The 18,361-nt window shown below is 37.1% G+C and overlaps 1 protein-coding gene across 7 annotated transcripts in view; it reads right to left on the bottom strand.

The window, feature by feature from the left end:
* Positions 1–18,361, bottom strand: part of WDR76 (WD repeat domain 76) — a 63,854-nt gene that overhangs the window by 6,792 nt on the left and 38,701 nt on the right. For 6 of the 7 annotated variants that reach the window (XM_082388778.1, XM_082388780.1, XM_082388781.1 and 3 more), the window contains 4 exons: positions 15,597–15,755; positions 10,458–10,675; positions 9,708–9,860; positions 8,032–8,085 (listed from right to left, as the gene is read on the bottom strand). In XM_082388778.1, the coding sequence (XP_082244904.1) occupies positions 8,032–8,085; positions 9,708–9,860; positions 10,458–10,675; positions 15,597–15,755 (584 nt within the window). Of the gene's footprint in view, positions 1–6,674; positions 7,906–8,031; positions 8,086–9,707; positions 9,861–10,457; positions 10,676–15,596; positions 15,756–18,361 lie in introns of those variants that run through there. The other variant, XM_082388777.1, reaches the window with a different exon arrangement.

Genomic DNA, 18,361 nt, shown 5'->3' with positions numbered 1-18,361 from the left:
CACGGCGTGCCTCAGGCTGCTGCAACGTCACACTGGCCTCTGCAGCTGCAGGCTCGCCCCACATCCGTACCCCTCCCTCCCCCCGTCCTGAGTGAGCCAGAGCCCCCGAAGCACCTGCTCCTTTAACCCCCTGCTGTCTGGGCGGGGAACAGACGCCCTCAGGCGACCTACACGCAGAGGCAGGTCCAAATCCAAAGCTGAACCCCGGGAGCTGTACGAACAAGGAAGAGAAAGGGAAACCTCTCCCAGCAGCCTCAGAAGCAGCGGCTTAAAGCTCCACAAACAACTTGATGTGCCTGCATCTGTTAACTACCTGAACAGACAACGAATCATCCCAAATTCAAGAGGTGGACTTTGGGAGCAGGATATATTAATTTTTCCCCTTTTCCTTTTTTTGTGAGTGTATATGTGTATGCTTCTGGGTGAGATTTTGTCTGTATAGCTTTGCTTTCACCATTAGTCCTAGGATTAGGTCTGTCCGGTTTTTTTTTTGTTTTTTTTTTTTAATTAAAAAAATTCTTTCTTCCTAATAAATGTTTTCTTAATAATTTTTTCCTTATTTTCTATTTTTAGAAATTAAAAAAAATTTTTTTCAATAAGTTTTTTCATATTTTTCATTAAAAAAATTTTTTTTCTTAATAATTTTTTCTTATTTTTTTTTTTTTTTTTTTTTTTTTTTTTTTTTTTAAGATTTATTTATTGATTGCTACGTTGGGTCTTCGTTTCTGTGCTAGGGCTTCCTGTAGTTGTGGCAAGCGGGGGCCACTCTTCATCGCGGTGCGCGGGCCCCTCACCCTTGTGGCCTCTCTTGTTGCGGAGCACAGGCTCCAGACGCGCAGGCTCAGTAGTTGTGGCTCACGGGCCGAGTTGCTCCGCGGCATGTGGGATCTTCCCAGACCAGGGCTCGAACCCGTGTCCCCTGCATTGGCAGGCAGATTCTCAACCACTGCGCCACCAGGGAAGCCCTTTTCTTATTTTTTATTATAAAAAATCAATGAATCTATTTTTAAAAATTAAAAAAAAATTTTTTTCTGAAAACATTTATTCTTAATAATTTTTTTCTTATTTTTTATTATAATAGCTTTATTTTATTTTATTTTATCCTCTTTCTTCCTTTCTTTCTATTTTTTCTCCCTTTTATTCTGAGCCATGTGGATGAAAGGCTCTTGGTGCTCCAGCCAGGCATCAGGGCTGTGCCTCTGAGGTGGGAGAGCCAACTTCAGGACACTGGTCCACAAGAGACCTCCCAGCTCCATGTAATACCAAATGGCGAAAATGTCTCAGAGATCTCCATCTCAACATCAAGACCCAGCTTCACTCAACGACCAGCAAGCTACAGTGCTGGACACCCTATGCCAAACAACTAGCAAGACAGGAACACAGCCCCATCCATTAGCAGAGAGGCTGCCTAAAATCATAATAAGGCCACAGACACCCCAAAACACACCACCAGACGTGGACGTGCCCACCAGAAAGACAAGATCCAACCTCATCCACCAGAACACAGGCACTAGTCCCCTCCACCAGGAAGCCTACACAACCCACTGAACCAACCTTAGCCACTGGGGACAGATACCAAAAACAACGGGAACTACAAAACTGCAGCCTGTGAAAAGGAGACCCCAAACACAGTAAGATAAGCAAAATGAGAAGACAAAAAAACACACAGCAGGTGAAGGAGCAGGGTCAAAACACACCAGACCTAACAAATGAAGAGGAAATAGGCAGTCTACCTGAAAAAGAATTCAGAATAATGATAGTAAAGATGATCCAAAATCGTGGAAATAGAATAGACAAAATGCAAGAAACATTTAACAAGGATGTAGAAGAACTAAAGAGGAACCAAGCAACAATGAAAAACACAATAAATGAAATTAAAAATACTCTAGACGGGATCAATAGCAGAATAACTGAGGCAGAAGAACGGGTAAGTGACCTGGAAGATAAAAGAGTGGAAATAACCACTGCAGAGCAGAATAAAGAAAAAAGAATGAAAAGAATTGAGGACAATCTAAGAGACCTCTGGGACAACATTAAACGCACCAACATTCGAATTATAGGGATCCCAGAAGAAGAAGAGAAAAAGAAAGGGACTGAGAAAATATCTGAAGAGATTATAGTTGAAAACTTCCCTAATATGGGAAAGGAAATAGTTAATCAAGTCCTGGAAGCACAGAGAGTCCCATACAGGATAAATCCAAGGAGAAACACGCCAAGACACATATTAATCAAACCATCAAAAATTAAATATAAAGAAAACATATTAAAAGCAGCAAGGGAAAAACAACAAATAACACACAAGGGAATCCCCATAAGGTTAACAGCTGATCTTTCAGCAGAAACTCTGCAAGCCAGAAGGGAGTGGCAGGATATACTTAAAGTCATGAAGGAGAAAAACCTACAACCAAGGTTACTCTACCCAGCAAGGATCTCATTCAGATTTGATGGAGAAATTAAAACCTTTACAGACAAGCAAAACCTAAGAGAATTCAGCACCACCAAACCAGCTTTACAACAAATGCTAAAGGAACTTCTCCAGGCAAGAAACACAAGAGAAGGAAAACACCTACAATAACAAACCCAAAATATTTAAGAAAATGGGAATAGGAACATACATATCAATAATTACCTTAAATGTAAATGGATTAAATGCTCCCACCAAAAGACACAGACTGGCTGAATGGATACAAAAACAAGACCCATATATATTCTGTCTACAAGAGACCCACTTCAGACCTAGAGACACATACAGACTGAAAGTGAGGGGATGGAAAAAGATATTCCATGCAAATGGAAATCAAAAGAAAGCTGGAGTAGCAATTCTCATATCAGACAAAATAGACTTTAAAATAAAGACTATTACAAGAGACAAAGAAGGACACTATATAATGATCAAGGGATCGATCAAAGAGGAAGGTATAACATTTGTAAATATTTATGCACCCAACATAGGAGCACCTCAATACATAAGGCAAATACTAACAGCCATAAAAGGGGAAATCGACAGTAACACAATCATAGTTGGGGACTTTAACACCCCACTTTCACCAATGGACAGATCATCCAAAATGAAAATAAATAAGGAAACACAAGCTTTAAATGATACATTAAACAAGATGGACTTAATTGATACTTATAGGACATTCCACCCAAAAACAACAGAATACACATTTTTCTCAAGTGCTCATGGAACATTCTCCAGGATAGATCATATCTTGGGTCACAAATCAAGCCTTGGTAAATTTAAGAAAATTGAAATCGTATCAAGTATCTTTTCCGACCACAACGCTATGAGACTAGATATCAATTACAGGAAAAGATCTGTAAAAAATACAAAAACATGGAGGCTACACAATACTCTACTTAATAACGAAGTGATCACTGAAGAAATCAAAGGGGAAATCAAAAAATACCTAGAAACAAATGACAATGGAGACACGACGACCCAAAACCTATGGGATGCAGCAAAAGCAGTTCTAAGAGGGAAGTTTATAGCAATACAAGCCTACATCAAGAAACAGGAAACATCTCGAATAAACAACCTAACCTTGCACCTAAAGCAATTAGAGAAAGAAGAGCAAAAAAACCCCAAAGCTAGAAGAAGGAAAGAAATCATAAAGATCAGATCAGAAATAAATGAAAAAGAAATGAAGGAAACAATAGCAAAAATCAATGAAACTAAAAGCTGGTTCTTCGAGAAGATAAACGAAATTGATAAACCATTAGCCAGACTCATCAAGAGAAAAAGGGAGAAGACTCAAATCAACAGAATTAGAAATGAAAAAGGAGAAGTAACAACTGACACTGCAGAAATACAAAGGATCATGAGAGATTACTACAAGCAACTATATGCCAATAAAATGGACAAGCTGGAAGAAATGGACAAATTCTTAGAAATGCACAACCTGCCGAGACGGAACCAGGAAGAACTAGAAAATATGAACACACCAATCACAAGCACTGAAATTGAAACTGTGATTAAAAATCTTCCACCAAACAAAAGCCCAGGACCAGATGGCTTCCCTGGCGAATTCTATCAAACATTTAGAGAAGAGCTAACACCTATCCTTCTCAAACTCTTCCAAAATATTGCAGAGGGAGGAACACTCCCCAACTCATTCTACGAGGCCACCATCACCCTGATACCAAAACCAGACAAAGATGTCACAAAGAAAGAAAACTACAGGCCAATATCACTGATGAACATAGATGCAAAAATCCTCAACAAAATACTAGCAAACAGAATCCAACAGCACATTAAAAGGATCATACACCATGATCAAGTGGGGTTTATTCCAGGAATGCAAGGATTCTTCAATATACGCAAATCAATCAACGTGATACATCATATTAACAAATTGAAGGAGAAAAACCATATGATCATCTCAATAGATGCAAAGAAAGCTTTCAACAAAATTCAACACCCAATTATGATAAAAACCCTCCAGAAAGTAGGCATAGAGGGAACTTTCCTCAACATAATAAAGGCCATATATGACAAACCGACAGCCAACATCGTTCTCAATGGTGAAAAACTGAAACCATTTCCACTAAGATCAGGAACAAGACAAGGTTGCCCACTCTCACCACTATTATTCAACATAGTTTTGGAAGTGTTAGCCACAGCAATCAGAGAAGAAAAAGAAATAAAAGGAATCCAAATCGGAAAAGAAGAAGTAAAGCTGTCACTGTTTGCAGATGACATGATACTATACATAGAGAATCCTAAAACTGCCACCAGAAAACTACTAGACCTAATCAATGAATTTGGTAAAGTAGCAGGATACAAAATTAATGCACAGAAATCTCTTGCATTCCTATACACTAATGATGAAAAATCTGAAAGTGAAATTAAGAAAACACTCCCGTTTACCATTGCAACAAAAAGAATAAAATATCTAGGAATAAACCTACCTAAGGAGACAAAAGACCTGTATGCAGAAAATTATAGGACACTGATGAAAGAAATTAAAGATGATACAAATAGATGGAGAGATATACCATGTTCTTGGATTCAAAGAATCAACATTGTGAAAATGCCTCTACTACCCAAAGCAATCTACAGATTCAATGCAATCCCTATCAAACTACCACAGGCATTTTTCACAGAACTAGAACAAAAAATTTCACAATTTGTATGGAGACACAAAAGACCCCAAATAGCCAAAGCAATCTTGAGAACGAAAAATGGAGCTGGAGGAATCAGGCTCCCTGACTTCAGACTATATTACAAAGCTACAGTAATCAAGACAGTATGGTACTGGCACAAAAATAGAAATATAGATCAATGGAACAGGATAGAAAACCCAGAGATAAACCCACGCACATATGGTCACCTTATCTTTGATAAAGGAGGCAAGCATATACAGTGGAGAAAAGACAGCCTCTTCAATAAGTGGTGCTGGGAAAATTGGACAGGTACATGTAAAAGTATGAAAGTAGAACACTCCCTGACACCATACACAAAAATAAACTCAAAATGGATTAAAGACCTAAATGTTAAGCCAGACACTATCAAACTCTTAGAGGAAAACATAGGCAGAACACTCTATGACATAAATTGCAGCAAGATCCTTTTTGACCCAGCTCCTAGAGAAATGGAAATAAAAACACAAATAAACAAATGGGACCTAATGAAACTTAAAAGCTTTTGCACAGCAAAGGAAACCATAAACAAGACCAAAAGACAACCCTCAGAATGGGAGAAAATATTTGCAAATGAAGCAACTGACAAAGGATTAATCTCCAAGATTTACAAGCAGCTCATGCAGCTCAATAACAAAAAAAAAAACAACCCAATCCAAAAATGGGCAGAAGAGCTGAACAGACATTTCTCCAAAGAAGATATACAGATGGCCAACAGACACATGAAAGAATGCTCAACATCATTAATCATTAGAGAAATGCAAATCAAAACTACAATGAGATATCATCTCACACCGGTCAGAATGGCCATCATCAAAAAATCTAGAAACAATAAATGCTGGAGAGGGTGTGGAGAAAAGGGAACCCTCTTGCAGTGTTGGTGGGAATGTAAATTGATACAGCCACTATGGAGAACAGTATGGAGGTTCCTTAAAAAACTACAAATAGAACTACCATACGACCCAGCAATCCCACTACTGGGCATATACCCTGAGAAAACCATAGGTCAGAAAGAGTCATGTACCAAAATGTTCACTGCAGCTCTATTTACAATAGCCAGGATTTGGAAGCAACCAAAGTGTCCATCATCGGATGAATGGATAAAGAAGATGTGGCACATATATACAATGGAATATTACTCAGCCATAAAAAGAAATGAAATGGAGGTATTTGTAATGAGGTGGATGGAGTTAGAGTCTGTCATACAGAGTGAAGTAAGTCAGAAAGAGAAAAACAAATACAGTATGCTAACACATATATATGGAATCTAAGGAAAAAAAAAAAAAAAAAAGGACATGAAGAACCTAGTGGCAAGATGGGAATAAAGACACAGACCTACTAAAGAATGGACTTGAGGATATGGGGAGGGGGAGGGGTGAGATGTGACAGGGTGAGAGAGTGTCATGGACATATATACACTACCAAACGTAAAATAGATAGCTAGTGGGAAGCAGCCACATAGCACAGGGAGATCAGCTTGGTGCTTTGCGACCACCTAGAGGGGTGGGATAGGGAGGGTGGGAGGGAGGGAGATGCAAGAGGGAAGAGATATGGGAACATATGTATATGTATAACTGATTCACTTTGTTATAAAGCAGAAACTAACACACCACTGTAAAGCAATTATACTTCAATAAAGATGTTTAAAAAAAAAAATTAAACTAAACAGGAGGAGATCTTGTCACATGCTAGAATATGGAAGAACATCGAGGACATTATGCTAAGCGAAATGAACCAGTCACAAAATGACAAATACTGTATGATTTCACTCATATGAAGTATCTATAGTAGTCAAAATCATAGAAATGGAAAGTAGAAAGATGGTTGCCAAGGTCTGGGAAAAGGCGGAAAGAGGAATTAATGTTTAATGGGCAGTTTCAGTTTTGCAAGATAAAAAAATTCTAGAAGTCTGCTGCACAACAATGTGAATATACCTAACACTATTGCACTGTATACATATAAATAGTTAAGATGGTTAATTTATGTGTTTATAACCACAACTAAAAATAAAGTAAAAAAAATTTTTTTAATATATTTGGGGCTCTTTACTGCTTTCCAAAGCAAAAAACAAAGCACTGCCTTTTTATTCTCTATATTGTAACACCATTAGCAACCCTTTCTTACTAAAGAAGTATGAACAATGGAGAACCACATTTCCCTCTGCCACTCAATGACCCTATCCCTACTGACCTCTGAATCATCACACTAGATAATTTTTTTAAAATATGCATTAGAAACCAATAAACTAGAATTAATAAAGTTTGAAAAAGGAAATGAAGAGGGAAATTCTGTGAAAAAGAAAACAAACATGCTTAAATATAGCCTCTATAGACTATAAAACTCAGGAAGCAACAATCAACATACATTGCACACCCTGTCCCCAACTTCATAAATACTAATAAAGAGGTATGTCTAGGAAGAAGGCATTGCATAAAGTTTGATGTAAAATACATACATTAAAAGTAGCAGATGCACAAAAAGGGTAACCAAACAAAGTAAGCGGGAAGATGGGGAAGCCCTCCAAGCCCAGAACAAACAGGTGCAAATAAACAGAGCTTCAGCTAGCCTCACGAGCAAGTAAGTCTCAATAGGATAACATGAGTAATTCAGGTTGGAATAAAGTCACTCACCTTAACCAAAAATAACCACCCAAAGGCAGAGAACAGCTACTAACTAAAAGAGATTGAACCTCTTTACAGAAACAGGAAACCTGGAAGCAAGAACCCTTCTGTATAGGATAGGAACTAGCAACCTGGAACACTGGAACAATGAAATACAAAACCAGACCTATTACATCTCCTTGACAATCAGATGTCCAATGTATGCACTCCAACAAAGACCTCATGGTAATCCAGGGTCTACTTTATTTGGCACATGGAAACCTACCTGATGGTGGTGAGAAGAGGAATCTTCGAGGATATACAGCTGCTGTCAAAGATTCTAGAAAATAAAGAGCAAGAATAAAGGAGCACACTCTTTATTGTTTCTTGAAAATTTTCTGAAATATTATCAGTGTATTTAACAAGCTTTTCACTGGTTCATGATATGAAATATGATTGTTATCTTAAAATATATAGGATCAGGCTCTAACAAACCTCAGCTAATATATTTACAAAAGTTACAAAGAATATTATAAAATTCAGTGCTTATAGTTTAGTGTGGAAATTACTTATTTAGACATTATTACTCCAAACTTAAATGTACATTCTAAAGTGATAATCTAGACTCTATATTCAGATTCACAGTAATATATGTCATACATAAGGGATGTAGTCTGAAAATGCAAAAATAACCTAAAAGTGCATGCATGTATCAAGGAAGACTCATCAGTTGAGGGCGTGATAGTGTCACTTACAGATTCAGACGAGACTAAGACTGTCCAGTGACCAAGGGGAGGAGTTCTTGTGGGGCAACTGGAGGAATCCAGAAGCCTCCACTAGGTACCCTGGCAGACAGAAACTAACCGAATCATCACCACCTCCCCCTTCTCCTTGTGCTTAGCTATTCCACTGAAATTTCTTGGCACTAGAGCTTATTAACTAATTAGATTATTAGAAAGCCAAATCACTAATGGCTAATGTAACAAGAGTAAACTCTGCAGTGCAAATGAACAGGAATGGGACAAATAAGTAGCCCTTAAGACAAAGAAAACTGCATGGGTGGAAAGGGGACACTGGGCTGCCACTGTCTGGTGACTAAATCTCTTAATGTTATTACCTGGTAATGCTCACACACTCTACTAGAAATTAACTGGGTACCTGTCACACACTATAAACCATGTTCTTCCCAATAGATGGGTCTAAACAGAAATTAGGTGCCTTTCTAGAGCCTGGCCCACAGTATACATTTAACAGATACTTGTTGAATGAATAATGAACGAATTCCAAAATCACTTAAGGTAAAACTCTCATAAACAGAGAATTGCTTGCAATGTTAAGCAAAATCAGGGATTTTAGAAGAGAACAAAATCATTTCCTTTGTGATTGCATTAACATTCTCCACATCTTTTTTAATTGGCATTATTTTCTATTTTTGTTCAATTGGTTTATATTACATTTTAAAATCCATTTTTAGGAAGTAGCTATAGAAAGGTATCAAAGCTAAAACCATAAAATTTTATCCAGTAGTTTGTATAGAAGCCCAATTTTTGCTACCTTTTCTGCCTGCCCATGGCCTGGGGCTCTGCAACTTCAATTCAGCACTTCACTTGTGGGGTAGACCCCACTATCTCCAAAGTAAGAGCTTCTCCCTATGCTAAAATTATCTCCCTTCCAAGATATCACAAGCCTGATTTCATCAGATTTCAGTGCTAAAAGCAAAGACTGACATCACTCTCCAGGGTAGCTACAGACCTTCCTTGCCAATCTCAAGGAAATGTACAGATCCCAAAACTGCTGAAAAGCCATTAAGTACAGGTCATTGATCTTTGGGAACCTAGACATTACTATGAAACAATAACACTAGTGATTTAATAAGGAGCAGTAGTCAACAAAGCTACTGTTTAACACAGTAACTACAGACTCTAGATTCCTTAACAACGTATTTCTGTCTTCCCAATTTACCTCAGCTTACAATCAGCACATGTGGTTACTACTCTGTTACCAGTAAGAGGTGAAAAATAGGCAGAAGCGATGCTCTTTGTGTGTTCAGTCAAAGAAATCAAAGGCTGGCTTCTACTGGGTTTCAGGCACCTTGCATCATAAATATGAATATCCCTGTAACAGGAGGAATAAATCTCAGTGTTGTCACAGTACACATAGTAAGACTCTACAATAGCACTGAACATAAATTAGACACTCAAATACTCACTACATTGAAGAACAGTTAAGACAGAACCCTCTAATCTTCTATATTAATTTTAAAAACACTGGTATAGAGTAAAAAATAAGAAAAATTTCAAAATTATAGCATATATATGTAACCAGATGGGTATAGAGAGGCAAGGTTCTAGCTGGTTTTCTAATCTATCCAAGAAAAAAGTTAACACAGACCAAGAAGTTATAGGTCACATGGAACTTTTATATTTTTTACGTACGTTCTTCTCAAAAGACTAGAAGTAAACGCATGAGGCCAAGGAAAACAAAAATGTATATTTGTTTCAACACTTGCGCTATTTATTAAATCCAAAAGAATCTCTCATTTTAAAAAAAATCATGTTCAAAAAAAAAACCAAAAATGCTCAATCAGTGTAGAAAGGAAAATTATTTGGTCTGTGGGTATCACAAAAAAAGTCAGAAGTCTTTGACCACCAAACTAAAACATTATTCCTAACATTAAAAGGCCTAAATCATAAAATTTCATGAAGGACATACCTTAATCCCGCAGTGATAAAATACTGTCTATGCACTGGGTGGACATGTACAGTTCTTATTTTGCTCAAAGAAGAATTGATAAGCTTCTCACAAGAAGTTCCAGGCGTCCGCCTATCCACTAGTGACATACTTCCATCCCAGTGACCTACTATTAAAGTGGAGGCATCTTCTGCCAAGAAGTCAAAGGAGGAAAAGCTACTTCCTTCATCTCTATATACCTAAGGATATAAGTAACAATCAACTTATGTAACACTCTTCTTTTAAAGAAAGCCAATGCATAAATTCTTTGTTAAAAGAGTAACAAAACACTTAACCCAAATAACCTCATTTATCCTCCCATGATCCCCACAAGAAGCATAGGGCAAAATGGTAATCCCCTTAGATGGAAACTAAGGCACTGATCAGCTGTGAGACTGCAATCAAACAGCCCATCCACCCATGTCAGGGCTACATCCCAAATCTCTTAAATCCAATAAACCTCAGATGCAGATCTACCCTGTGAAACTTACTAGGAAATGGACTGAATCTGAATCTTACGCAGTTGAAATACCTTAATATACCAAGTAACTTTGCCAACTAAGTTCAAGGTATATGGCTTGAATGCTCACCTACTCTTGGTGGAAGTGTAAATAGATACAAAATTTTTACAGCAATCAGGACACATCTATCAAAATATTTAATGCCTATACATACCCTTTGACCCAGTAATTTCACTAAGATATATATAAGGATGCCTTGTTGCCAGACTGCTTATAACAGCAATAAAAAGCAACCTAAATGTCCACCAAAAAAGATCTGGTTAAATCATGATGGTACATCTCTACTTTGAAATACCATGCAATGCTAAAAAAGAATGAGGTAGATTTGTACTATTAACTGTCCAAGATATACTAGTAAATGAAAAAAGCAAGTTGCAAAAAAGTATGTATATAGTGTGAACCCATTAGCGCAAAGAAAAAAATCTGTATCTATATGCTTGTAAGTATATGTGTACTTTCTGGAGGCATACACAAAAAATACAAAGGTTACTTTGGGAGAGTGGGAATGGGGGAAGGGCAGATTTAGTTTGAACACCCTATTTACTGTAAGTTTGTGGGTTTTTTTTGGTTGCACTGGGTCTTCGTTGCAGGCTTCTCTCTAGTTGCGGCGTGCAGGTTTAGTTGCCCTGCGGCGTGTGGGATCTTAGTTGCCCGACCAGGGATCAAACCCGCGTCCCCTGCATTGGAAGGCGGATTCTTAATCACTGGACCACCACAGAAGTCCCCTACTGTAAATATTTTATCATGAGCATGTATTATTGTTATAACTTTTTAATCACTTACAATCCACAATATTATTACTTTGGGCTCAGGGCTCACACATATAAGGAATAAAAAATAAATGTTGTAGAACGTGTCAGTACTCAAGTAAGAAAGAATTACCACAATTCTTATCACTGAATCATGAATTGCTACTGACTTTTAGTTTTAATAACAAGTATTACTATAAACTGAGATTAACAAATTAATACACCAAAGGTATCCCAACCCCTATACCAAAAAAAGCCCAATACACACAAATGAAACTTGAAGTATTCAGTCATTATATTAAAATGGTTAAGTGCAGGGGATTTGGAGTCAGAGAGACTCAAGTGCAAATTCTAGTTCTGCCATTTATGTCCTTCAGCAAGCTAATAAACCTCTTTGCCTCAGTTTTTTCAACTGTTAAATGGGGAGAACATTACCTATTTCATAGGGTGTTATTAGGCTTAATAATATATATAAAGCACACTCAGGTTAGTACCTAACACAAGATAATTGTTCAATCAGTAGTATCAGAAGCAAATTACTGATACATGCAATATCATGGATGAATCTTAAAAACATTATGCTAGGTAAATAAAGCCAGACACAAAAAGCTACACACCATTTGATTCCATTTACTTGACATTCTAGAACAGGCAAAATTATAGGGACAGTAATCACATCAGTGGTTGCCAGGGGCTTCAGGAAGGGGGAGAGGACTGACTACAAAGGGTCATGAGGTAATTCTTCCGGGTGATGGAAATTTTTTATGTCTTGATTGCAGTGGTGGTTAAACAGGTATATACAATTTTCCAAAACTTATAAAACTGCACACCTAACAAAGGTAAATTTTACAATATGTACTGTATACCTCAATAAACCTGACTTTTAAAAAAATAAATAAGTGGATAACTCTTACAACTCAATACTGAAAACACAGATAACCCAATTAGAAAATAGGCAAAAGATCCAAATTTCTCTAAATAATTACAAATGGCCAATAAGCAGATGAACATGCTCAGCATCACCAATCATTAGGGAAACGCAAATCAAAACCACAATGAGATACCACTTCATACCCATGAGGTTGGCTATACTCACCAACAACAAGCATTGGAAAGGATGTGGAGAAATGGGAACCCTCACATATTGCTGATGAGTATGTATAACGGTGAAGCCGGTTTGGGAAACAGCTTGGCAGTTCATCAGAATGTTAAACATAGAGTTACCATATGACCCAGCAATTACACTCCTAGGTATATACCCAAGAGAAATGAAAGCACGCAAAACCTGTGCATGAATGTTCATAATGGCATTATTCGTAATAGTTAAAAACAGAAACAACCCAACTGTTCATCAACTAATGAATGGATGTGTAAAATGTGGTATAGCCACACAAGGGAATACTATTCAGCCATTAAAAAGAATGAAGTACTGACACATTCTACAACATGCATAAACCTTGAAAACATTTCGATAAGTATAGAAGCCAGTCACAAAAGACTATAAACTGTATGATTCCTTTTATATGAAATGTCCAGGACAGGCAAATCTGTAGAGACAGAAAGTAGATTAGTGGTTTTCTAGGGAGAAAGGGGAAATCGGGAGTACTTGATAAGCAAGGGGTTTCTTTTGGAGGTGATAAGTATTCTAAAATTAGATTGTGGTAACAGTTTCACAACCCTATAAATACACTAAAAACCACTGGATTTTACACTTTAAATGGGTGAATCGAATGGTATGTGAATTATATCTCAACAAAGTTGTATTAAAAAATAAGTACAATCAGTTATTATTAAGTGGCTGATAAAACATAGATGTACCTTCAAATTTCAAACTCCAACCTTCCTGTAAGAATATAAACAAATACAAAACAGAATGTGACTTGCATACATAACTATATGGTATGCATTAATAACCAAAGTGCTACCATTAAACAGTTTAAAGAGGACTTTTCACAAAAATTATTTCATTTAATCCATGATTAATAGCCCATCCATTTCCAATAAGGATTTTAAATATCAATGTTGCTCTTAAAAACCTATTTTTAAAAAGGTAAAAATAGAAATTAAAAGAAAAAAAAAAGCAAAGACACCAGTAAAAAAAAGAAACTGTGTTTCTTCTAATTGTCAGTAATTAGGAAATCAAGTCTGACCAGCAACACATTAACAGTCTTGAAAAGTCTTTTTTTCATATGGTTAAAAACAGACTTAAATGAAATTAAACATCCTCATTTTTAAAAGAAAACCCAAAAACTATTAGCTCTCAAGAAGAGAGAAAAGGCCTTCCCAACTGTAAGAAAGATCATTTTAGGAGTTCAGTGAAGAACAAAAGCAGTTACATATTATACTATAGCTATTAAAATAATTAGTTAAAAACTCTTTTATAAGTAATTATGAATCATCTATACATAGAGTATTAGAATAATTACAAAGACAGAATGCATTAACTTTGAGTACTGGCTTACATAAAAAAATTAAGGCATAAAGTTAGATCACTGATTAGTATTTATGATGATAAGCCATAATCAGTGATGATACCCTGTTTTCTTCATTGTCTATCACATATAAAATGCTCTTATACTGAGGACCTCTAAAAACTTTAAAAGTCCCATTCGAAATAAGCTAAAGAATGAAAACCTACATCTAAACCATCCTAAATTTCACACAGATTAAAATCCATATGAAAAAAGAGTTTGATTTGTAGGAATTCTCTTAATGAGGAAATCTGATATGGTTAAGCAAATCTGAAAGCTCACTTGAAATATGTTTGTTGTAACATTAAGTAGTAGATATTTAAGTAGTAGACCAAAATGTAATCACTGGGATCCAATATTGTGAGGATTCCTCAGGCCTTTGGAAGCTTATGGCCTACCCAACCAGAGATCAAACCGATTTGAAAACCTCCAAGGGGTAAGTAGTCTGGTTAACTTGGTAGACTATCTCTGGGAGGATGGACAGTCACGAGTATGAGACCAACATCTTTCAACTATTCTTAAACTTCAACTTAATCTTACCTTGCAGGGGGTTAGACTAGCCCAGGAAAAGATCTTATCCTCAACAGGTGGTTACGAATAAACCTGGCCTAAGATGTTCTGAATGAAACCGCCTAGGTGTCCATTTCTTGCCAGAGTACAATTATATGACATCGAATGGCAGTTTTTCATTCTAACTTCACCAGATAAAAACAGCTGAGCTAATCTCTCTACCATCAGCTATACATGGCATATAAGAGACGATAAATCTTAGCTAGAAGACAAAAGACCAAATTTTATAGTTTCTGTGTTACATTACTGGCCAAAAGTTTTGGACAATGTATTATAGAACTGTTATGTGATGAATTTCTCTAGTCTTTTTTGTCACATCTAAGACTCATCCCCACAAAATTCATATCTGCCAAGGCTAGAAATAATGAACAAAAGTATAATAATATTCCAATATTTTTTCCTGAATAAAAGAGGACAAGTTTTAAGCCTTAAAATAGAAGAATAAGTTATTTTATTTAAAAGCTTTCTGCAAAAATAAAAAATAAGAGCAAAAACTTATTATGTGCCAGGCTCTGTTTTAAGTAAATGCTTTATCTACATTAACTCATTTAATCCTCATGACAATCCTATAAGGTAGATACTATTACCATTCCATTTCAAAACTAAAGAAATTGAAGCACAAAGAGGTAAGCAACTTGCCAAGGTCACACAAATAGTAACAGATGGGATTTGAATTTAGGCAGTGTAGTTCTAAAGTCCCTATTCTATACCGTCTCACCCAGTTTGATGGTATAATAATCATTCATGTGGCATTTCATAAAGAATCCAGAATATCATCTGAGGTCCATATATAAACACATTAACATTTACCTCTTCAAAAACAGCTCTGGAAAAATCCCCACAGCGTAATGTGCCATCATAGCTCAGTGACAGCAGGTGAGCTGGATTGGCAGGCGAGAAGTAAAGACAGCTAACTGGTTGACTATGGGGTTGAAAAATATAAACTCCATCTTCTTTAGGTTGGTGAGTCTGGAATAGAGTTGGGGGTGGGGAGAGAGACAAAAACTGGTGAAAAGCAGTAATATTTTCTACGTCATTATGTCATTAAACTATTTGTTTGTATTATATTCAGTCTTAGTCTATAATTGTACCCACCTTCCCATTCAGAAAGTCAGAACTAGAAACTTTATACTCTCACTAAGTTACTTTTTCCTAATTTTTAATCCAACAAAATTAAGTCACATTTATTTTAATAGTTTCCAGCTTTTTGCAACTAGCCAACTAGTTTTTCATAATACAGAGGGAAAAAAACTACTGCTTATAATGACTTCAGTTCATGAAATTCTCAGGAAATGTGTAATTTACTTTTATTTCACATGCAGGATAATTCCTTACTACCAAAACTTCTATCAATACCACTCCCACTTTGCTTGCTAAGTGTGCTTCTATATGAGTATGTCATTCTCAGCTCAATTTTCATAAGGTGTTTGGTCCTGGCACAAAATGATAGTTTTAAAAATATTTTATCCCCTAAATGCCCCATGAAAAATGCATGTACTTGAGGGACTACCTTGGTGGCACAGTGGTTAAGAATCTACCTGCCAATGCAGGGCACATGGGTTTGAGCCCTGGTCTGAGAAGATCCCATATGCCACGGAGCAACTAAGACCGTGTGCCACAACTACTGAGCGTGCACTCTAGAGCCTGCGAACCACAACTACTGAGCCCGTGTGCGACAACTACTGAAGCCCGCATGCCTACAGCCCATGCTCTGCAACAAGTGAAGCCACCACAATAAGAAGCCCACGCACCGCAATGAAGAGTAGCCCCCGCTCGCCACAACTAGAGAAAGCCCGCACGCACCAACGAAGACCCAATGCAGCCATAAATAAATAAATTTATATTAAAAATTTTTTTAACTATACTTTAAAATAATAAAAGAAAATCAAGCTGAAGGAATTTTTGAACTTCGAGGATTTCTTTACAAGAGCTATCTCCTAAGAAGGAAAAAGTATAAAATATAAAGCAGTTTTAGTCATTACGCTTTTTTATTTAACTATGTATGTCTCAATTTTAGACAATTTCTATTGACTGAGAACATTATTCTCACCCCTCCTCCAATCTCCCCTTTCTCCATCTCTATATTTTGTTATTTTTGTTTTTTCCAGGTTAACAACATTCATATCCAGTTCTGTAACCATAATTTATATGGCTGTTTAATATTAGTTCTGTATTTACATATTTATTTATCTATTTCATTTATTTTTGGCTGCGTCAGGTCATAGTTGCAGCACATGGGATCTTGATTGCGGCATGCGGGGTCTTTCATTGCAGCACACAGGCTCTTCATTGTGGCACGCGGGTTTCTCTCTAGTTGTGGCGTGCGGGTTTTCTCTCTCTAGTTGTGGTGCGTGGGCTCCAGAGCACGTGGCTCTGTAGTTTGCGGCACACGGGCTCTCTAGTTGAGGCCCGCGGGCTTAGTTGCCCCACAGCATGTGGGATCTTAGTTCCCCAACCAGGGATCAAACCCACATCCCCTGCATTGGAAGGCAGATTCTTTACCACTGGACCAAGGAAGTCCCAGTTGTGTATTTAAATGGATTCAACACTCATCATCAATTTTTCTGTCAAGCTTCTCCATTCCTGAATCCTTAATTTTGATTTACTCTCAATTGGCCAAGATTTGCTATCAAGCAGTTTTTTCCAGATGAACTCATAGGTCTTCAATTTCTTGAGTTTTTTCAGATGTGAAAAGACCTACCTGCTGTCTTTACATTAGAATAATATTTTGGGCTGGGTATGTATTCCAGGCCACACTTCCTTCTCTCAGAACTTTGTAGACATTACATGAAATGTTGCTGTAGAAAACTGAGGCAAACCTGGCTTTTCCCCTTGAATATAATTTGTTTTTCCTGCCTAAAGAATTCTTTATCCTTTAAGTCCAAATCTTCCTAGAACATGGCATACTCACTCAACTCTGCCAATCCAATTCTGTCTTTTCAGAAAAGTTCTCTTTGAATATATTTTCTGTTCCATTTGTTGGGTCATCTTTGACTGGCTTTCCTTTCCTTTTTTTTTAATGAATTTATTTATTTATTTATTTATTTATTTATTTATTTTTGGCTGCCTTGGGTCTTGCTACTGCACACGGGCTTTCTCTAGTCATGGCAAGTGGGGGCTACTCTTCGTTGTGGTGCGTGGGCTTCTCATTGCAGTGGCTTCTCTTGTTGCGGAGCACAGGCTCTAGGCACATGGGCTTCAGTAGTTGTGGCACACAGGTTTCAGTAGTTGTGGCTCGTGGGCTCTAGAGCGCAGGCTCAGTAGTTGTGGCACACGGGCTTCCTTGCTCCACGGCATGTGGGATCTTCCTGGACCAGGGATTGAACCCGTGTCCCCTGCATTGGCAGGTGGATTCTTAACCACTGCGCCACCAGGGTAGTCCTGGCTTTCCTTTTCTATTAGCTTTTCTCATAAAACTTTTTTCATCTGTGTTTGAGATTACCTCAGATATTTCCTTTAATATCTGTAATTTCATTTTCAGCAATGTCTATTCTGTTCCTTGCTTTTGTCTAATTTATTAGTTTCACTGATCTTCAATTTGTTTCTTTAGTTCTACAGTCTCCTTTTTCATTTCA

Source organism: Balaenoptera borealis, assembly GCF_965194805.1.
Source record: "Balaenoptera borealis genome assembly, chromosome: 3".
NCBI lineage: Eukaryota > Metazoa > Chordata > Mammalia > Artiodactyla > Balaenopteridae > Balaenoptera > Balaenoptera borealis.
The sequence above is the reverse complement of the archived record's forward strand: the minus strand, read 5'-3'. Positions and strand labels throughout refer to the sequence as shown.